This window comes from Thamnophis elegans, chromosome 16 (genome assembly GCF_009769535.1).
Source record: "Thamnophis elegans isolate rThaEle1 chromosome 16, rThaEle1.pri, whole genome shotgun sequence".
NCBI classification, from domain to species: Eukaryota; Metazoa; Chordata; class Lepidosauria; order Squamata; family Colubridae; genus Thamnophis; species Thamnophis elegans.
Genome location: NC_045556.1, coordinates 29,809,375 through 29,828,009, shown reverse-complemented (window position 1 = coordinate 29,828,009; position 18,635 = coordinate 29,809,375). Strand labels below are relative to the sequence as shown.

At 45.8% G+C, this 18,635-nt stretch overlaps 1 protein-coding gene across 4 annotated transcripts in view; it reads left to right on the top strand.

Moving 5' to 3' along the window:
• The window catches only part of ODF2 (outer dense fiber of sperm tails 2), a 29,859-nt gene extending 12,120 nt beyond the window's left edge, over positions 1-17,739 (top strand). For all 4 annotated transcript variants that reach the window (XM_032233346.1, XM_032233343.1, XM_032233345.1 and 1 more), the window contains 13 exons: positions 622-696; positions 2,108-2,179; positions 2,306-2,422; positions 4,332-4,517; positions 5,274-5,383; positions 6,396-6,531; positions 8,637-8,747; positions 10,744-10,848; positions 11,524-11,682; positions 12,721-12,821; positions 14,126-14,288; positions 15,165-15,290; positions 16,991-17,739. In XM_032233346.1, the coding sequence (XP_032089237.1) occupies positions 622-696; positions 2,108-2,179; positions 2,306-2,422; positions 4,332-4,517; positions 5,274-5,383; positions 6,396-6,531; positions 8,637-8,747; positions 10,744-10,848; positions 11,524-11,682; positions 12,721-12,821; positions 14,126-14,288; positions 15,165-15,290; positions 16,991-17,164 (1,635 nt within the window). In that variant the 3' untranslated portion in view covers positions 17,165-17,739. The remainder of the gene's footprint in view (positions 1-621; positions 697-2,107; positions 2,180-2,305; positions 2,423-4,331; positions 4,518-5,273; positions 5,384-6,395; positions 6,532-8,636; positions 8,748-10,743; positions 10,849-11,523; positions 11,683-12,720; positions 12,822-14,125; positions 14,289-15,164; positions 15,291-16,990) is intronic.
• The last annotated feature ends 896 nt before the right edge of the window (positions 17,740-18,635 follow it).

Below are 18,635 nucleotides of genomic sequence, written 5' to 3'. Positions count from 1 at the left end.
TTTCAAGATCCCCCAAGAGAAATCTATAGCATCCCACCTTCTAAGGCATTTGCGATATCTATCCCACCCCCGATACTCAACCCAGAAGGGTGGTGAAGTTTGGCAGGGAACTTTAAGTGGGATGTAAATTAGGAGGGGTGCGATGGCAGGAGGCTGTGAGTTCGATCCTACGAAGAGGCAGATATTTCTCTCTGGGGACACTGAGAAGATATATCTGTCTAATAAAACTCCGCATTGGCAACAGGAAAGGCGTCGGGCCAGTAAAACACACTGCTACCTGGGTTCAGTTGCCCAGACTCCACCCCCGCAAGGGTTTATGGGGTCGTTAAACAATGATAATGATGATTAAGGTGGTGTAAATTACTTTACAGGGGTACATTTTGGGGAGAGGCGCTGGGCCGTAAGATTTTGCCCTCACCAATTTGTACGTCTTCATTGCAAGGGTTTGCATTTTCATGGCTGAGAGGCATCAGTGCCCCTCAACTAAGGAGTCTGAAAGTTTTTCAAGGAGCGACGTAAAAACCTCTCCAAACTAGAAGGCCCAAGAAGAAGTTCTACTTTTTCTATGCATCATTCTGGATTATCTGATCTGAATTTTGCTGTTTTATTCCTCTTTCACAGAAGGATGCGCAAAAGTTGACAGAGCAGCAAGCTACCCTGATGAAAAGGCTAACTGACTCCGATACAGAGAAGGCGGTAAATATACATACATAGTAAATTTACTATATACGTATGTATACACAAACACACACACACACACACACACACACACATACTGTAAATATATAGAATCAAGATCACATGGAGTCCCAGCTGACAACCATTTAAATAGGAGCCAGCCGTGTGCAGCAGCTGCCAAAAAAGCCAACACAGTTCTAGGCTGCATCAACAGAGGGATAGAATCAAGATCACGTGAAGGGTTAATACCACTTTATAAGGCCTTGGGAAGGCCACACTTGGAATACGGCATTCAGTTTTGGTCGCCACGATGTAAAAAAGATGTTGAGACTCTAGAAAGAGTGCAGAGAAGAGCAACAAAGAGGATTAAAGGACTGGCAACTAAAACATGAAGAACAGTTGCAGGAACTGGGCATGGCTAGTTTAATGAAAAGAAGGACCAGGGGAGACATGATAGCAGTCTTCCAATATTTCAGGGGTTGCCACAAAGAAGAGGGAGTCAAACTATTCTCCAAAGCACCTGAGGGCAATGGGTGGAAATTAATCAAGGAGAGAAGCAACTTAGAACTGAGGAGAAACTTCCTGACAGTTAGAACAATTAATCAGTGGAACAGAAATTGCTTCCAGAAGTTGTGAATGCCCCAATACTGGAAGTCTTTAAGAAGATGTTGGATAGCCATTTGTCTGAAATGGTATAGGGTCTCCTGCTTGAGCAGGGGGTTGGACTAGAAGATCTCCAAGGGCCCTTCCAACTCTGTTATTGTGTTACATTACTCAAATGTTGAATTTCCTTGCTAACGTACCAATAACACTTCAGTTAGAACTTTCTTTTTATTATTATTATACAATTGTATCACAGCGGCCAGTTGTTTCGATGGATTTGGCATTGGTTACTAGTCGGGCCCCACCCAGGGGCCTAGGACGTCGTAACGTATTTTCGTAATGCGTGCAGATCCAAGCAGTGCGGCTTTTTGCATTTGACTGATGGTGATTTTGTCAATTTTTAACTGTTTTAAATGTAATTCCAGTGCTTTTGGAATAGCACCTAGTGGGCCAATTACCACTGGAATTATCACTGCTGGTTTGTGCCATAGTCGTTGAATTTTGATTATTATTATTATTATTATTATTATTATTATTATTATTATTTTAAATTGGGAGTGGCAGGTGGTGGTTTAGGCCCAGAGGGAAATCCCCCTCCATACCTGATCTGGTCGAAATAATCTGCTTAAAATTCGTAGGGTTTTTTTTCAGTCGGCTTTTGCAAGGCAGGTAACCTGCATTTTCAATAGTTACGTTCTCACACAGCAAACTACCTGTCACTACCTGACACCTGCATTTTCTGAGTCCCCTCCTGTGTATAAATTATCTTGGATACTCTTGTTTCATTCTGCCTGCAATTTTACCTCTCTTTTTTTTTATTCTGCAGCAATTAATCAAGAAACTACAAGATAAAGAGAAGGAAGTGGATGATTTACAGATTCAGATACAGACTGAAAAGGTACGTTCTCCCTGTGTGGGGTGTGTAGAGAGGGGGATTGAGTAATGCGAAGGAGGGTTTTTGTGTGCTTGTGCCGGTGACTTTTCACACATTCTTTGCTTCCTGCATGTCATTTTTGCCTTCTAGGATCAAGCCAAGACGGCCGCTGAACTCTCAAAGTCTATGGAAGCCGTCAGGGGTCATTTACAAGCCCAGCTGCGGAATAAGGAAGCCGAGAATCACCGCCTGGGTATCCAGATCCGGGTACGGTGCCTTGTCCTTCTTTGGAAAGCGGGGAGCCGGTGACACCAGTGTAACAAGTTATGGAGAGCCTCCCTGGGCTGGGTCACCTCGAGCATCAGAGCAGAAGTGTCCAACTAGGGGTGGGATTGAAAAACGTTAGCAAACGGTTCTCTGCCCGATTTGCTGGGTGGTTTTCACCCTCCCCAGGCTCTGGTGGCCTTTGTCAAGCCTCTGGGAGGGCGAAAATGGCCTCCTGTGGGCTCCGGAGGCCAAAAACAGGCCCGTTTTTGGACTTCCAGTACTCCCAATAGGCCCTCCTCAGGCTCCAGAGGCTTTCCCAAGCTTGTTTCCAGACTTCCAGGAGGCTCGCTTTTCACCCTCCCAGAGCCTCCACTCAGGCCCTGCACTTACCTGATAAACAAGCCACGTGGAGACACTGGGGAGGGGTGGGCGGGGCCAGCCTGTCCTTGCAACAACCAGTTCAGTGAACTGGATGCAAAATTAACTTCCGGTTCGCCCGAACCTGTGTGAACTGGCTGAATCCCACCTCCGTGTCTTACCGTTCTGGGACTTCAACTCCCAGCATTCCCTAGCCAGCCAGGAATACTGGGAGTTGAAGTCCCTCTTAAGGTGTTATTTGACGTCATAAAAGCAACGTTGAAGTCATAAAGGCCACAAAGTCTTGAGGCACTCTCTGGATTGTTAGCTTGCTTGACCCTTGGGGAGGTTTTAACTTAGGAGGATTATGGAAAAGTCATCCTTTGTGTGCGTTCAGGCTGCTGCATGAGTAGGCCAACTACCAGTCTTTGAATAGATTGCAATTTTGGGGAGATTTGGGGGGAAGTGATGGACACAATTACAGAACAATTGGGATCGGGAGTAGCCTTCCAGTAAGATAAGAAGGTCTTACCTCATGGCTGAATTGGGATCCATCTCCAATCGCTACCTAGAAATAACCTCCCGCATCTGGTTTCTCTCTCTCTCTCTTGGTCATCTTCTCCAACTTTCTCCTCTTCTGGAAGAAGACCGGCTTCCCCAAGAAATGGTGGCTTTTACAGGGCATATATTTGACCCCTCTTGCTATTAAGAACTGTGTCCCCCGTGACTCTCAAAGCATGTTTGCCAGACAGGCTTAACCGCAGGAAGTAAAAAAGTTTCTTAGTGTTAAGGAGACAATTCCAGAGCAACGTCAGTGGCTTTGTAGCTGTGTCTGCTGTATAGGACTACTTTCTTACCGCTGCACCATAGAGAGTATTTTAACTTACTGCACCTGTGTCTGGTTGGCCAATTGCACAGGGACAGATAGATAAGCAAAAGATAACAAAATAAGAGGGTTAGAAACTCTGAAAAAGTGAAACATATTAGGAGGGGAAACAGCATAAAGAGAATTGTACCGATTTGAAACTGCTATTATTAGAAGGAACACAAAGTTCCAATGTGTTGTGTAAATGTAGTCTATATCTTAAGTTTTGGGGGGGGAAATTTTTTTTTAAAGAAAGTTCAAAACATCCTTAAAGATCTATCTCATCCTGGGCATCTTTTTTTTTTAACTATTACCATCTGGTAGCCGGTACAGGGCAATAAAAACACGGACAAACAGGCTGAAAAACAGCTTCTTATCCCAGGGTAGTAACTACATTGAATTCTACGGTATAGTGCAACATTAATGCAATCTCAGGGGTTTTCAATTTCAATTGTATAGAATGCAAAGGAAGTGTGCTTGTGTTTTATTTTTATAATTATAATGTACACTGAAGACGGCATTTCATTTCGTTGTACAAGGCGCAATGACAATAAAGTAAACTTAACTAACGAGGCAGCTTCTTGCCTTTCTACTTCCTCTGCTTTGAGGGCCTGAAGTGCTCAACATCCCGTCGGGCATCCTGATGTCTTGCCTCTCTGTCTGCCTTCCTTCCCTCCCTCTCTCCAGAATCTGGAGCGGGTAGCAGCTCAGCACAAGGCCGAAGTGGAGAACATCATGGAACAGTTGAAGGAGCTGAAGGCCAAAGGAGATCGGGACAAAGAAGCCCTGAAGAAAGCCATCAAGGCTCAGAAGGAGCGAGCTGAGCGAGCTGAGGAGTTTGCCGATCAACTGAATGTCCAGTTAGCTGAAAAGGTGACCGCTGGGCCGCAGCTGGGAAAGGGCCTCCTGAAGCCACCTGGAAAAGGGGCATTTATTGAGACGTGATTCAGGTTTAGGGCAATAGAAGAAGAAGGGCTGTCTAGTCAAATGGTATTTAATAGCCTTGAAGGTATCTGAAGATACTTTGAAGCTCTCTGAAGATATCTTGAAGGTACCTAATGATATCTTGAAAGTACCTGAAGATACTTTGAAGGTCTCTGAAGATATCTTGAAGACATCTAATGATACCTTTAAAGTATCTATTGATACCTTGAAGATACTTTGAAGGTATCTGAAAATATCTAATGATACCTTGAAGATATCTAGTGATACCTTGATACTTTGAAGGACTCTGAAGATATCTTGAAGGTATCTAATACCTTGAAAGTATCTGAAGATACTTGGAAGGTCTTTGAAGATACCTTGAAGATATCTAATGATACTTTGAAGGTCTCTGAAGATACTTTGAAGGTCTCTGAAGATACCTTGAAGATATCTAATGATACCTTGAAGGTATCTGAAGATACCTTGAAGGTATCTGAAAGCAGTTGGCCTCGAGGCATCTTTGATGCTTCCCAAAATTAAACTTCTTTCAGGAGTTCTCTGGCTTCCATCTTCTTCCTTCCACTGCTTCTTTCTTCCTCTCCTGTATCATTTCCCTGTCCTAGATTAAGGGGGGCTTAGCATGGCCACAACTGAGCTCTCAAGCCTAGCCTTGTCTTTCCCTATGTCTCCCGCCTTACTTGGTAGGACGCCTACGTGGCTGAAGCATTGTCCACCCTAGAATCCTGGCGGAATCGCTACAACCAAGTTGTGAAAGACAAAAGTGACCTTGAGGTGGAGATTGTGATGCTGAACAGGTGAGAGCCACGAGGGGGGAGGGGCAGCAGAGGAACAGGCCTCTTGCGGTAACCACAGACATCTCAGCTTGATCCCCGGAGCGCCAATCTCAGCCAATGAAATTGGCCTCTCTGGCTGTGAGGTTTGTGGTGGTGAAGGACGGGGTCTTCTCAACAGCAGCCCCAACCTCTTGGAACAGGACACCTGTTGAATAGGACACCTGATTGGGGTGCCCCCTTTGGATGAATGCCAATTCAATACCCTGTTTCCTCAGAAATAAAACCTCCCCGGATAATAATCTCAGTCGGGCTTTTGAGCGCGTGTGCTAAAATAAGCCCTCCCCGAAAATATTGCAACACAGCAGCAGCCATGAGGTGACCACGCTCACCGCCTCCTGCACCTCAGAAAATAAGACCTCCCCGAAAATAAGGCCAAGTGCTTATTTCACAATCAAAAGAAAATAAGTACCCTGTCTTATTTTCGGGGAAACACACAGTACATTTAGTTGCATTCAGCTCAGGTTAAATTCATTAATAAAGCAGCTATTGAGTTAGCAACTAAAATATTGTGCTGTGAGTCAGCGTCGTTTCTGCAGCTCCGTTGATTTAATGAGGCCCAGATTGACTCTGCTGGCTTATTGAATCGGAATTATAATCCATTCTCGGGGTTGTTGTTTTGAGCCAGAAAAGCAGCTCGTAAACCTGACAATACAAGACAATACAATAGCAGAGTTGGAAGGGACCTTGGAGATCTTCTAGTCCAACCCCCTGCCTAGGCAGGAAACCCTGTAGCGTTTCAGACAGATAGCTATCCAACATCATCTTAAAGACTTCCAGTGTTGGGGCATTCACAGCTTCCAGAGGCAAGCTTACGAGTGCAAAGAGATAGCAAGAAAGCGAGATGGGTTCATTCCCCCTTATCGCTCTGAACGGTGGGAAGCCTTCCATGCCCTGAGAAATTCTGTGTTGCGTCGCAAGGCCGCCGCTTGCTTCCCTCGTCAGTAACGCTTGATTCTCCTTCCTTGTGGGGCAGCCGGATTTCCGAACTATTGGAACAGCAGAACGCCATGGAAGAGAAAATGCGGGAAGACCGAGATATTTTGGTGGATAAACTGCACAAGCAGGTCACCGAAAGCACGGCTGTCAAACTGGAGAACGAGAGACTGAAGGTGAGTAGGGGGAGGACGAAGGCAAGAGCAGACAAATGGCAAAAGCTTTGGGAAAGAAATTTTATATTGACAATTGGCAGCTTAAGGAAAATTTATATAAAGTGTCCTATAGGTGGCATTTACCCCACTGGCAAGGTTAGCAAAGATGTTTAAAAATATGTTAGCCGAATGTTGGTAATTCACCATATTTTTCGGAATATAAGACGCACAAAGGTTTTGAAGAGGGAAATTTTTAAAAGTTTTTGCACTCTGCAAACCTCCCAAAAACGGCCCTTCCCCCCCCCCAAAAAAGGGCATGCATAGCCTTTAGGAGGCTTATAGATTGTTCCAGGGGGCAAAATTGAGCAAAAAACGGGCCATTTTTTACTCATTTCTACCCTCCCCAGCCCCCAGGAGCTCTCTGAAAGCCTCCTAAAAGCTATGCACGACCATTTTGGTGAAGGGAGCGGGGTTTTGGGAGGACAAAAATGCTGTATTCAGTGTATAAGATGCACACAGATTTTCAGCCTCTTTTTTAAGGGGGAAAAAGGTGCGTCTTATACACCAAAAATATGGCAACCAGACACCGGGGACGTATAACCTATCGTATGCAGTGGACATGTGAAAAAGCAAAGAAATAATTGGACAAAAATACATACATGGTTGGAGAAAATGTTAAAACAATATATGGATTGTAAGCCAGAAATAGTTTTGTTAGGCACGATACATGAAAAAGTATGGTAAAAGGAAAACTATATTTAAAGCTTTGACAGCAGAAGAATTCTCTATGCACAATATTAGAAAAATGAGGAAAGGCCCACAGATGGCGATGTAATAAAAAAAAATAGATTGTGCAGAAATGGATAGATTGACATTAAGAATATCAAAATGTGTTTGTGTGTGTTCCAGCGTAACTCTGGAACGCCTTGAGCAATTTCAACCAAACTTGGCACACAGATGACTTAACCCTCTGGAGAAAAATACTGTGGGGTTAAGACACCTCTAAAGCCCCTTGGGGTGTGTGTGTTCTGTTAAGATGCAGCCTGTTGTCCCGTAAAATGGCTTTACTGTACATCGCAGCGGAGTTGCCATGGTAACAGCTTCACAGTACTCCACAAGGGGGCTCCCTCTGGTAAGGGGGGAAATCTAACATTAGAAATTACGTTTGGTCCGGACATTCCCCCCCATAAATAAATATCTGGGCAATGCCGAGCTATCAGCTAGTTAAAAAGAAAAAGGACAGTGTTTTCGAACATGGGACTGGTTTTAGAAATGGTTGGATGGTAGCGGCAGAGAGAGGAGTGGGAAGAATATTATTGTTTAAAAACAAACTGATTCAGACAATACACTGTTCATTAAGCACTTCTGTATGTTATGTAATGAAAATATAAATTGTTAAAGGGAGAAAGAAGGAATGCAAGCAAGAATTGGACTTCATCACAAAAGCATCAACTCTTACTGGCTGGACCCAGTTTTTCTCCCAGAGAATCTGTCCCTAGTCTGCCTTTTTTTATTTTCACTGGAACCGGCCGAGATGCTATTCGCAGTCTACCAAAATCGGGGAAATCTCCTCATTTGTACTTAAATCAGGGGTCAGCAACCTGTAGCTCTGGAGCTGCATGTGGCCCTTTCACCCCTCTGCTGGGGCTCCCTGTCGCTCAAAATATTTCGCCACAACTGCCAATGTCCAACACCCTCTGGCACATGATTTATCAAGCTTTTCAATCCCCAGTAGGCCAACCATGGATAAATCCAAGAAAAGCAAAGTTTCAGAAGGAAAAAAAGAATGTTTAATTCAACTACATATGCTGGTTTTGTAGCCGCTCAGGAAATAGTCAGGTTTTGTGGCTCCCGGTGTTTTCTTTCCCGTGGGAAACGGGCCCCAATGGCTCTTGGAGTGTTTAAGGTTGCCGACCCCTGATCGATCTGAACAATTACAGGGGAGCTGGCAGAAGAACAAGTCGTGTTTGTCCTTTTCAGGATTGACACATGTCGATGTTGAGGTGACTGAAGCCGATCCTGGCTTGCTTAGCCTGGATAGCAAGAGAATCCCTTTATCCAGAGTAAACCTAATTAGGGGATCCTCCATCCTGAATAAACCGGGTTCTTTTGTGGTCCCCTTTCAGGCTAGCATGATTCCAGTGGAGGAGCGGCTGAACCAGGCTCAGCAGGAAGTGTCGAAGTTGAAGGCTTCCCTCAAGAACTACGAAGGCCTGATTGAGACCTACAAGAATCAGGTAGAGGGCTTCACCTTTTTGGACAACCCGTTTCCTCCTCCAGAAGTCGTATTGTCGATCTGGGCCTGGGACAGAATTGAGCTCTCTTTGCTATTCAGGTTTTCTCGCATGCCACATGATGCTCTTTCATTCTGGACTTTTGTTGATAGTCCATATCCAACTAAGAACCTGCTTGTGTGATTAAACAGAACTGTCCCATCCTCCAAATTTCCTGGGTTCAAGAAATAGCAGCTCCTGGGTTTTTTTTAAGATAGTTTCTACCAGGGTCAATCCCCCAAGCCTCTATTGTGGCCGGCCAGAAGAGCTGGCAGCAGATTTGGGACAGTGAGGAGGTTGGGGAGGAAGATGGGCCAGTCCTGGAGTCTGGGGAAGGCTCTGATGAGGGCTCTGTGTCGGAGGCAGGGAGGGGGCCAGAGCCGTATGCCAGTTATCAGCTGCCTTCAGAGCCTAGACATCAGTGAGGCGGAAGAACAGCTGGAGCCTGTTCCCAGTGTGCGCATGAGCAGAGTTGCCAGACGAAGGGAACAACTAAAGAACAGGGGCCGACTTGGGGGTAAGGCCACAGGTGGACGATGAATGGCTCCTCCCAGAGGAAATAAAAGAGGAGCGAAAGGGGAGTGGAGTTTGCAGGAGATAATTAGTTCACTTAATTGGTTTATGACTCTGAGACTCCTTGCCAAGTTCTGCCGAGATCGGCCTGGCAGCTCTCCAAGCCAGATAAGGTCTGTGGCCGTAAATCCTCCCTCAAAAGATTTTGCTGGATGTGAATGAGCAGAATTCACAGTCAATTAATAAAAGGATTTTTGTTTTTTGGGGGGATGAGTAGTTAGCTTTGTGCTCTTGGGAAGCCTCGGTCAGAACAGCCTCAAATAGAAAAGAATTCCTAGCTGTAGGAACACCATAGTCATAGAGAAAGACTCTGAGGTCCTAGTTTCATCCTGGCATCTCCCAAGAAATTCCATGATTTGGATCTGGAAGGTGGAGGGAATGACATGACATCTCAACCTCTGTGGTCCACAGACCCCTTGGGGAGGCTGTGATGTCATCGCAGGGGTTCCATGAAGGCTTGAAGAAATGTTAACGATTTAAATCTGGAGTTAAGTCTAGGAGGTCCATGGCCTCAAAAGGTATTTAAAGGTTAGGGCTAAGTTTAAGAAAAGGTTAAGCCATTATTGGGCTTCTGGAAATGCTGGACTGCCGCGCCCATCATCCTGTCTGTCCCTACACTGCCATCCCATGAATTGATGGGATTTATAGGTGGATATAGTTGAATTAGGGGACTGGAGGCTCAAACATATGAAGAACGGTTGCAGGAACTGGGTATGTCTAGTTTAATGAAAAGATGGACTAGGGGAGACATGATAGCAGTCTTCCAATGTCTCAGGGGTTGCCACAAAGAGAGTCAAGCTATTCTCCAAGGCACCTGAGGGTAGAACAAGAAGCAATGTGTGGAAACTAATCAAGGAGAGAAGCAACTTAGAACTAAGGAGAAATTTCCTGATGGTTAGAACAATTAATCAGTGGAACAACTTGCCTCCAGAAGTTGTGAATGCTCCTACACTGGAAGTTTTTAAGAAGATGTTGGATAACCATTTGTCTGAAGTGGTGTAGGGTTTCCTGCCTGAGCAGGGGATTGCAAGAAGACCTTCAAGGTCCCTTCCAACTCTGCTATTCTATATTCTATTCGATCCCATCCTATTCCTTATTCTTTATTCTATTTTCTGTTCTATTATTTTTTTCTATTCTATTCTTATTTTTTCATGTTCTACTCTATTCTATTCTTCTTATTCTTTCTTGTTCTATTCCATTCTTATTCTTTCTTGTTCTGTTCTATTCTATTCTAATATACCCTGAGTACTCCAGGTTGACTTATCTAAAGCCCAATTGATGCTGATGCTAAGCAAGTATTAGTCTTGACTAAATTCATCATGGAGGTTCCGGATTTATTGTCTCTTTTTCCCCTCTTGTTCTTAACTTCTTGTTTCTTTTATCCAAGGTGGTGAAAACTCGAATGGAAGCCGATGAGGTGACAGTGAAATTGGAACTCTGTGACAAAGAGAACAAAGCACTGAAGGAAGAAATGGCCAAAGAGATTGAAAATGCAAGTATCTGGTCCTTGCCTTGAAACTCTCACTTCCTCATTTTTTGTAAAGGGCTGAGCTGGAAGCCCGCATTGCATTTGTTCCCCTTCGAATGGCTGTCTCTGAATGGCCGGCTTCTCTAATTCTTTTCGGCCTCCTTTTTCCCATTGTTCTAAGCTGGACACGGCCACCGACAGTTAGCTGGGACTGTAGTTAATGTGCTCGATCAGAAGACTGTGGAATACGATACCCGTTGGGGTTAAAAGTGTGGTTCCCCCAACATCTAGAACAGGGATGTCAAACTTGATTTCATTGAGGACCACATCAGGGTTGTGTTTGACCTCGGGGGGGTCGTGGCCAGGGTGGGCATAACCAGCTTGACGCCACTCGTGTCAGGGGCAGCTCTGATGGCCCAAGTGCTCTGCCAGCGAAAACGGGCTCCCGAGCTCCGTTTTCAGCTGCGACTGCCTCCTGCAACCCTCTGCCAGTGAAAACGGAGCCCTCCCAAGCTCCATTTTCACTGGCAGAGACATCACAGGCTGGTCCTTTGCTGTTTCCAGGATGGCCCCCACAGGCCAGATCTAAGCACCCCATGGATCTGACCCCTGGCCCTTGAGCTTGACACTCCTGATCTAGAGTGCTGAGAGGTTAGATGCTCCGCTCTTCACTCACGTCGTTCTTCCTTCTGCCCGCAGGCTCGCAAGCAGTTCCAGAGCCAAGTGGCCGAGCTGGAGAAACTTCCCGAGATCCTGAAGATAACCGAGACCAAGTTGGCTGAGTGTCAGGAGCAGCTTAAGAGTTATGAGAAGAAAAATATGGATCTGTCTGCCATGATCACAGACCTCCGTCAGCGGGTAAGGGATTGGCAGAAGCCTCCCACGCGAACCTCCAGCCGGGGACCAAAATGAGCTTCTAAGCATCAGGAATGTGCAATCTTTGTCTCTTGTCTCTTTTTGAAATGATTAAAACAGCTGCACGGCAGAATAAACAGATCCATGGCATTAACTGTCTTTCATTTGTGTTGTGCTGTCTCCATTTAAGCTGTGTAGAATTGCCTCTTTGGGCCACTGTCCCTCTCTGCTTGTCTTCCTTAACCCGATGGTCAGAACGCCTCCCTCTGTGTGCTTCGCTTTGCTTGCAGGTAGCCAGCAGATCCCTGGGGGAGGGGAGGGGCATGGAGAGGAGAAGCTTTTTCACGCCGGATCAAACCAATGTCTGAAAAGGCCACCGAAAGGGTTGAATTATTTCGGACAGGGGGGTGCAGTTTACTGCCTGGTTTTGGAGGGGTTTTATACGATTCATTGGTTCTTCCCAGGGGTTATGTTCAGCATTTCACCCTAGTACCAACAGTGCAGCTGAAAGAGCCAATGCAATGGTGGAATGTTACCTCCGATCTTATGCGAAGATGCTCGCCTCCCACTCGGGTGATTGGAAGTTCAGTCCTAGGTAGCAGCAGATCTTTCTCTCTCCTAGGGCGCAAAGAAATAAAAAAATCTGTGAACTCCCCATGGTGTCAGGAAGGGCATCCAGCCAGTAAACGCTCATATATATATTCCTGTTTTGTAATCCTTCTTCAGATAGTCATCACTATTCAGAGAAGTTATCTGTGGTGGTTTAAAGTTGGGATAAACATTATCACGATCAAAAGCTTCTTCTTCCTGTTCCATGCATGCCAGAAACAGATCCCAGCACTCAGCTCCCATTGGCTATATTTCTACCAAATCTGCTCTCTTTTCCTACACCTTTGCACTCCAGCTTGTTTTATTGCCTTGGCTGCTTTCTGTTTCCAAAACAAGTTGGCATCCGTAGAGGAAAAGAGCAGCATCCGTGCCCTAAATTCTCCGTGTTTTCTTCTTTCTCCCTCCTTTTTCTTTTAAATCCTTCCTTTTTAGATCGAGCTGCAGGGGGACAAGATGGAATTGACCAGAGAAAAGTATCAGTCGGCCCAGGAAGAGAACAAGCAGCTGGCTCTCAAATTGGAGGAGATGGAGAGGTTAGGAGATGTGGGACGATACTCAAGGGTGGAGGAAGACATGGCAATGTTGGTTTAACTGGCATTTCTTAGAAAATTCGGAGATCTTGACTAAAGTGCCCCTTTAACACAGTGATGGCTAACCTTTTTGGTCCGTGTGAACCCCCCCAAATGCAATGTGATGCTCCCCCCCTCCCCGTGCATGCACCCCGCTTCCTGCACATGCGCCCCGCTCCCACATGCATCCACGCCGCCCTTCGTTTTGGCTTCCAGGTTGCTGCAGGAACCCTTCCAGGCCCAAATCAGGGTGTGGAGGGACGTGCCCACGTGTGCGAACCCCCCAAAATGCAATACGAGTGCCTCCAGCACATGCCCCATATGTGCGCACATCCCCACATGCGCAGCAGAGACCCAAAGACCAGCTGGCCGTCGGGAGGCACCTGCGCATAGGTGTCGCCATCGCAGCATTTGGTATCGATTTAATTACTGGGATCGAAAATCAAATGTCCTAAGGATCCATCAAAACCATCTCTTTGGTTTAATTCAGGGGTCTCCGAACTTGACAACTTTAAAACATCTGGACTACAACTCCCAGAATTCCTCAGCCTCCGTCTGACTGAGGAATTCTGGGAGTAGAAAAGTCCACACGTCTTTAAAAGTTACCAAGTTTGGAGTAAAAGAAAACGGCTGTCAACTTCCGTGTTGACATTCCACGCATACTGAGCTGGATCTCAGATTACAGTAGCTGGTTTGAGATGGGTGTACTTATTGGGTAATGTGATTCATGACACAGAGTGAGGGGAGGAAAGGAAGAGGGGCAAAGTTCAGAAGCAGATATACACGGCAAAAGAAATGTCTGTAAAGTTTCGCAATGATGACATAACTAATTCTGAGTAGAGTAAGGGCACCTCTCAACCCGTAACTAAGAGTCGGGGCGACTTGGATGGAGCTGAGCGTTTACTGCGAGTGTCATGGTGGCCTAGCGGTGAAGCAAATTGCCTCCCGTTGGGAAGGTTGAGAGTTCAATCCTAGGTAGCGGCAGATGTCTCTCTCTCTCTGGGTGCAAAGAAAAAATACGTCTGCTCCGAATTCAGCGTGGCGTCATGAAGGGCATCCAGCCAGTAAACGCTCAGCTCTATCCAAGTCGCCCCGACTCTACCCCGCATTAGTTACGAGTTGAGAGCTGCCGTGACTCTACCCTGAATTAGTTACGGCATCGTTGAGAAACTTTACAAACGCATTGCTCATCTACCAATGATCGTGTTGGTGGCCTTATTTTAAAGGGGCCACAGCTTGCCTGTAAATCCCGTTTGATTGCACTTTAGGAAACTCGAAGCGACAAGTGGGCAGAACGTAGAATTCCTCCAGATCATCGCAAAGAGGGAAGAGTCTATCCACCAGGCCCAGCTCCGGCTAGAAGAGAAGACCAGGGAGTGTGGGTCCTTGGCACGCCAGCTAGAAATGTCCTTTGATGACACCAAGAAACAGGTTGGTCCCTCCTTGGGGGTTGGGTGGGAGAGCTGGGTCTTCTCCCAAGTATTGTGGCCCGCCAGCAGATCGGGCAGCAGAGTCGGGCAGTGAGGAGGTTGGGGAGGAACCTGGGCCAGTCCTGGAGTCTGGGGAAGGCTCTGATGAGGGCTCTGTGTCGGAGGCAGAGAGGGGGCCAGAGCCGTATGCCAGTTATCAGCTGAGTCAGGCACCAGTGGGGCAGAAGAACAGCTGGAGCCTGTTCCCAGTGTGCGCATACACAGAGCTGCCAGACAAAGGGAACAACTAAAGAACAGGAGTTGACTTGGGAGTAAGGCCACAGGTGGATGGTGAATGGCCCCTCTCAGAGGACATAAAAGAGGAGCTAAAGGGAAGTGGAGTTTGCAGGACACAATCAGTTCGCTTAATTGGTTCGTGACTCTCTGAAAGTCTTTGCCAAGTTCTGCAGAGATCAGCCTGACAGCTCTCCAAGCCAGATAAGGTCTGTGACCGTAAATCCTCCCTTGAAAGACTTTGCTGGATGTGAATGAGCAGAATTCAGAGTCAATTAATAAAAAGGTTTTTTGGGGGGGATGAGGAGTTTGCTTCTTGTCCCTGAAGAGCCAGTTGTAGGAGACTTAACAAGGAGAAGATTGTGGTGATAACTCCCATCACATCTTCCTTCCAGAAAACTCTGGAGCCTTCCTTAGCTTGGATCCTCCCGACACCTTTTGACGGTAATGTTGGTCTTTGAGAGAAACCCAACCACTCTTAAGATCGATCATAATTAAGTGAGGATCCCCATTTGAAGATCAAAAGGGACCAGGCAGCCCTCCTTCCTGGGATGGAGATGGATTGGCCCTTGCTTTACCCTAATGGCTCTCTTTCTGCTTTCAGTTGGAGCAAACAAGGGATCGTGCGGCAGTAAGAGAGAGGATGGCCCAGTCAAAGATGCTGGATCTGGAAACCGAGCTGAGCAAGATGAAGACTGAGCTGAACCAGCTGCGACGCAATAAAGATGACGTAAGGAGCCTTCAACAATAGACCTCCCCCATGTTAGGAAGCCTAGACAGGCCCTTTTTATGCGGGGAAGACATATAGGTTCAATGGTGGCCTCCACAAGTGCTGGCTCTTCTATCTTGGAGCAGGGAGTTTGAGGTCTTCAACATGTTCTCCACTTGAGTGGCGTGGTGGCCCTAGAGGGGGAGCTCTTGCCTCACAACCAGGAGGCTTGTGAGTTTGAACCCAGGCAGAGGCAGATATTTCTCTCTCTGGAAACAATGAGGATATACCTCCCGAACAAAACTTCCAAACTTCAGCACCCTGCAAGAGATGGCGGGGTCTTTAAAAGGCAGCTGGTGGTTTGTGCAGCTTGCAACTTTGCAGGAGGTGCAAGGAGTAGCACAGCCCTCGCTGGCGGGAACCAGGTAATGGTGTTGTTGCAGCAACGGGGTGGCAGCGCAGGCGGGCTGAAGCAATGGGTGGCGGTAATCCATGGCTCTTTCGTCCCCCTGCTGCGATGCACGGCGCAGCCTGGAGACGCGCAACTTCCTCTCCACCCCAAGACACTGCTTGGCCCGTGAGATGAGAGAGAAAAGAGAAGAGAAAAGAGAGATAGAAAGAGATGAGAGAGAAAGAGATGAGAGAGAAATGAGAGAAAAAGAGAAAGATGAGAGAAAGAGAAAGAAATGAGAGTGAAATGAGAGAGAAAGATGAGAGATGAGAGAAAAAGAAAGATGAGAGAGAAAAAGAGAGAAAGATGAGAGAGAGAAATGAGAAAGAGATGAGAGAGAAGAGAGAAAGAGATGAGAGAGGGAGAAAAATGAGAGAAAAGGAGAGAAAGATGAGAGATAAAAAGATGAGAGGGAAAGAAATGAGAGAGAGGTGATAGAAAAAGAGAAAGGTGAGAGAAATGAGAGAGAAAGAGATGAGAGAGAAAAAGAGAGAAAGATGAGAGAGGGAGAAAAATGATAGAAAAAGAGAAAAAGATGAAAGAAAAAGAAAGATGAGAGGGAAAGAAATGAGAGAGAGATAAGAGAAAGAGCAAAAGAGAGATGAGAGAAAAAGGAAGAATGAGAGAGAGAGATGAGAGAAAAAGAAAGATGAGAGAAAAATGAGAGAGTAAAAGAGAAAGATGAGAAAAATGAGAGAGAAAGAGATGAGAGATGAGAGAGAAAAGTAAAGAAAGAGATGAGAGAGGGAGAAAAATGAGAGAAAAAGATGAGAGGGAAAGAAATGAGAGAGAGATGAGAGAAAAAGAGATGAGAGATGAGAGAGAAAAGGAGAGAAAGGGAGATGAGAGAGGGAGAAAAATGAGAGAAAAACATGAGAGAAAAAGAAAGATGAGAGAGAAAGAAATGAGAGAAAAAGAGAAAGATTAGAGAAAGTGCAAAAGGGAGATGAGAGAGAGAAAAAAGGGAGAATGAGAGAGAGAAAGATGAGAGAGAGAGAGAGATGAGAGAAAAAGAGAGAGATGAGAGATCCCGGGGTTTTGTTTTCTGTGGGAAACGGGTGCAAATAGCGGGATTTGAAATTATAAATTTAGTGGTCCCTGAACCCCGAAAGGTCGGTGACCCCCCTCCTAGGCCGTCCATCCAAAGGAGGCCCCTGTGAATCCTTTCCTGGGGATGGCGCTGGCCTCCCCCTTTTTGAACGGACCCTTTGGGGAAAGAAAGGACACGGTGGGGGGGCTCCTCACCGCCCTTCCTTTCTCCCTCCCACAGGGAGAACGCCGGTACCAGAGCCGCCTCCAGGACCTGAAGGACCGGCTGGAGCAGTCGGAGAGCACCAACCGCAGCATGCAAAACTACGTCCAGTTCCTCAAGTCTTCCTACGCCAACGTCTTCGGAGACAGCATCTTATCCAGTTCCCCCATCCGGCCGCGGTCTCCCCTGTAGCCTCTGCCAGGTGCTCCCTCCCTCCCTATCGTCCCTTGCACCAGGCTTGGTTCGGAGGGAGTCGGGGGGGCATCTAACATCTCACAAAGCCATAATCCGATTCTGGAATCCGCCTTTCTCGGAATCCGGTTAGAACAAGGGAGGCGTCTTGTACAGGGGGTTTCCCAAGCCCCCCCCTCCTGCCAAGACACAACCCCCCTCCCCCAGTGCCTTAACCCATCTCTCACCGTTTTCAAGTACTCTCTGTGCTTTTTTCATGCCCCTTTTTTAGAAATCTTTTCTGAAAAGTTTTGTATTTAATGTTTCGGGGAATTGCTTTCACTCCCCGATCCTTCAACGTTTCAAAGATCATGCGGTAGGATACCGAAACCCACGGGATTTTTAACTTGGCGGGTTAGCAGTGGCGTGTGATTTTCTTCCTTCGAACCAGATGTGCGTTGTGCAAGAAAGAGCACCATTTCTCCCTCCCCCAACTTTTATTTCGACGAGGGATAACCACGGTTTCAAGAGATATGTGTATATTAAATATCCCAATTTAATGGCACGGTTCTTAATCCTCCTCTTAAGTTAGTTTTGTAAGAGTTACCAAGAGTTTACAGAGCCACATATATATTTCTTTCCGTGATTATTCTGTTTGTTAAATATCACTCTAATCGGTTTTTTTCTCCAAAATTGCAAACGTTCAGGAGAATATCTTCACTTTTACTCTTATTAACCAGCAGATTTCAATTCTGGACCGAGCTTTATTCCCCCCCCCCCCCCGACCTAATTAGAGAAAGCATTGTGTAAAAACATGGTGTTTTCACCTCACCAGTTCTGTGCTTTTATCACACTTAGTTCTTTGTTGGTGTGTGTGTGTGTGCGAGGAATCAACCAATGGGGTCAATGTATTTTTTTGATTTTTAATATTTATGTGTGAGACCATAACATTGCCTTGAAAAGTTTTTAAAAGATTTGAATTGACGTGTGACTTTTTAAAAAAAAAATGTGAAAAGATACTACGATAAAGTTTTTTTCTCTCTCTCTTGAAATATCTTAGTTTTTAATTTTTATTTGTGGGTGTGCTTTTATTTATTTCTTAGTTTGTTAAACCTGTATGAGAAAACAGGTATAAATAAGTAAGTAAGTAAGTAAGTAAATAAAATCTTTATTACGGTCAAAGACCAGCAATACACATTAGTTTTTACACTATATTAAAAAATACTAACATTAAGATATAATTAAAAAGTATTGACAGGTATAAGTATAAACACGGAGATGAACAAAAAAATTGGTACAGATAAATGGGGACAGTAGGAGAGGGACGGAAGGCACAATGGTATGCTTTTACAGATCTCTTAGCAATGGGGTGAGGTCCACAGAAGACAGTTTGAGGTTAAAGTTTTGGGGGTTTGAGGATGTAACAACGGAGTCAGGTAGAGCATTCCAGGCGTTGACCCCTCTGTGGCTGAAGTCGTATTTTCTGCAATCG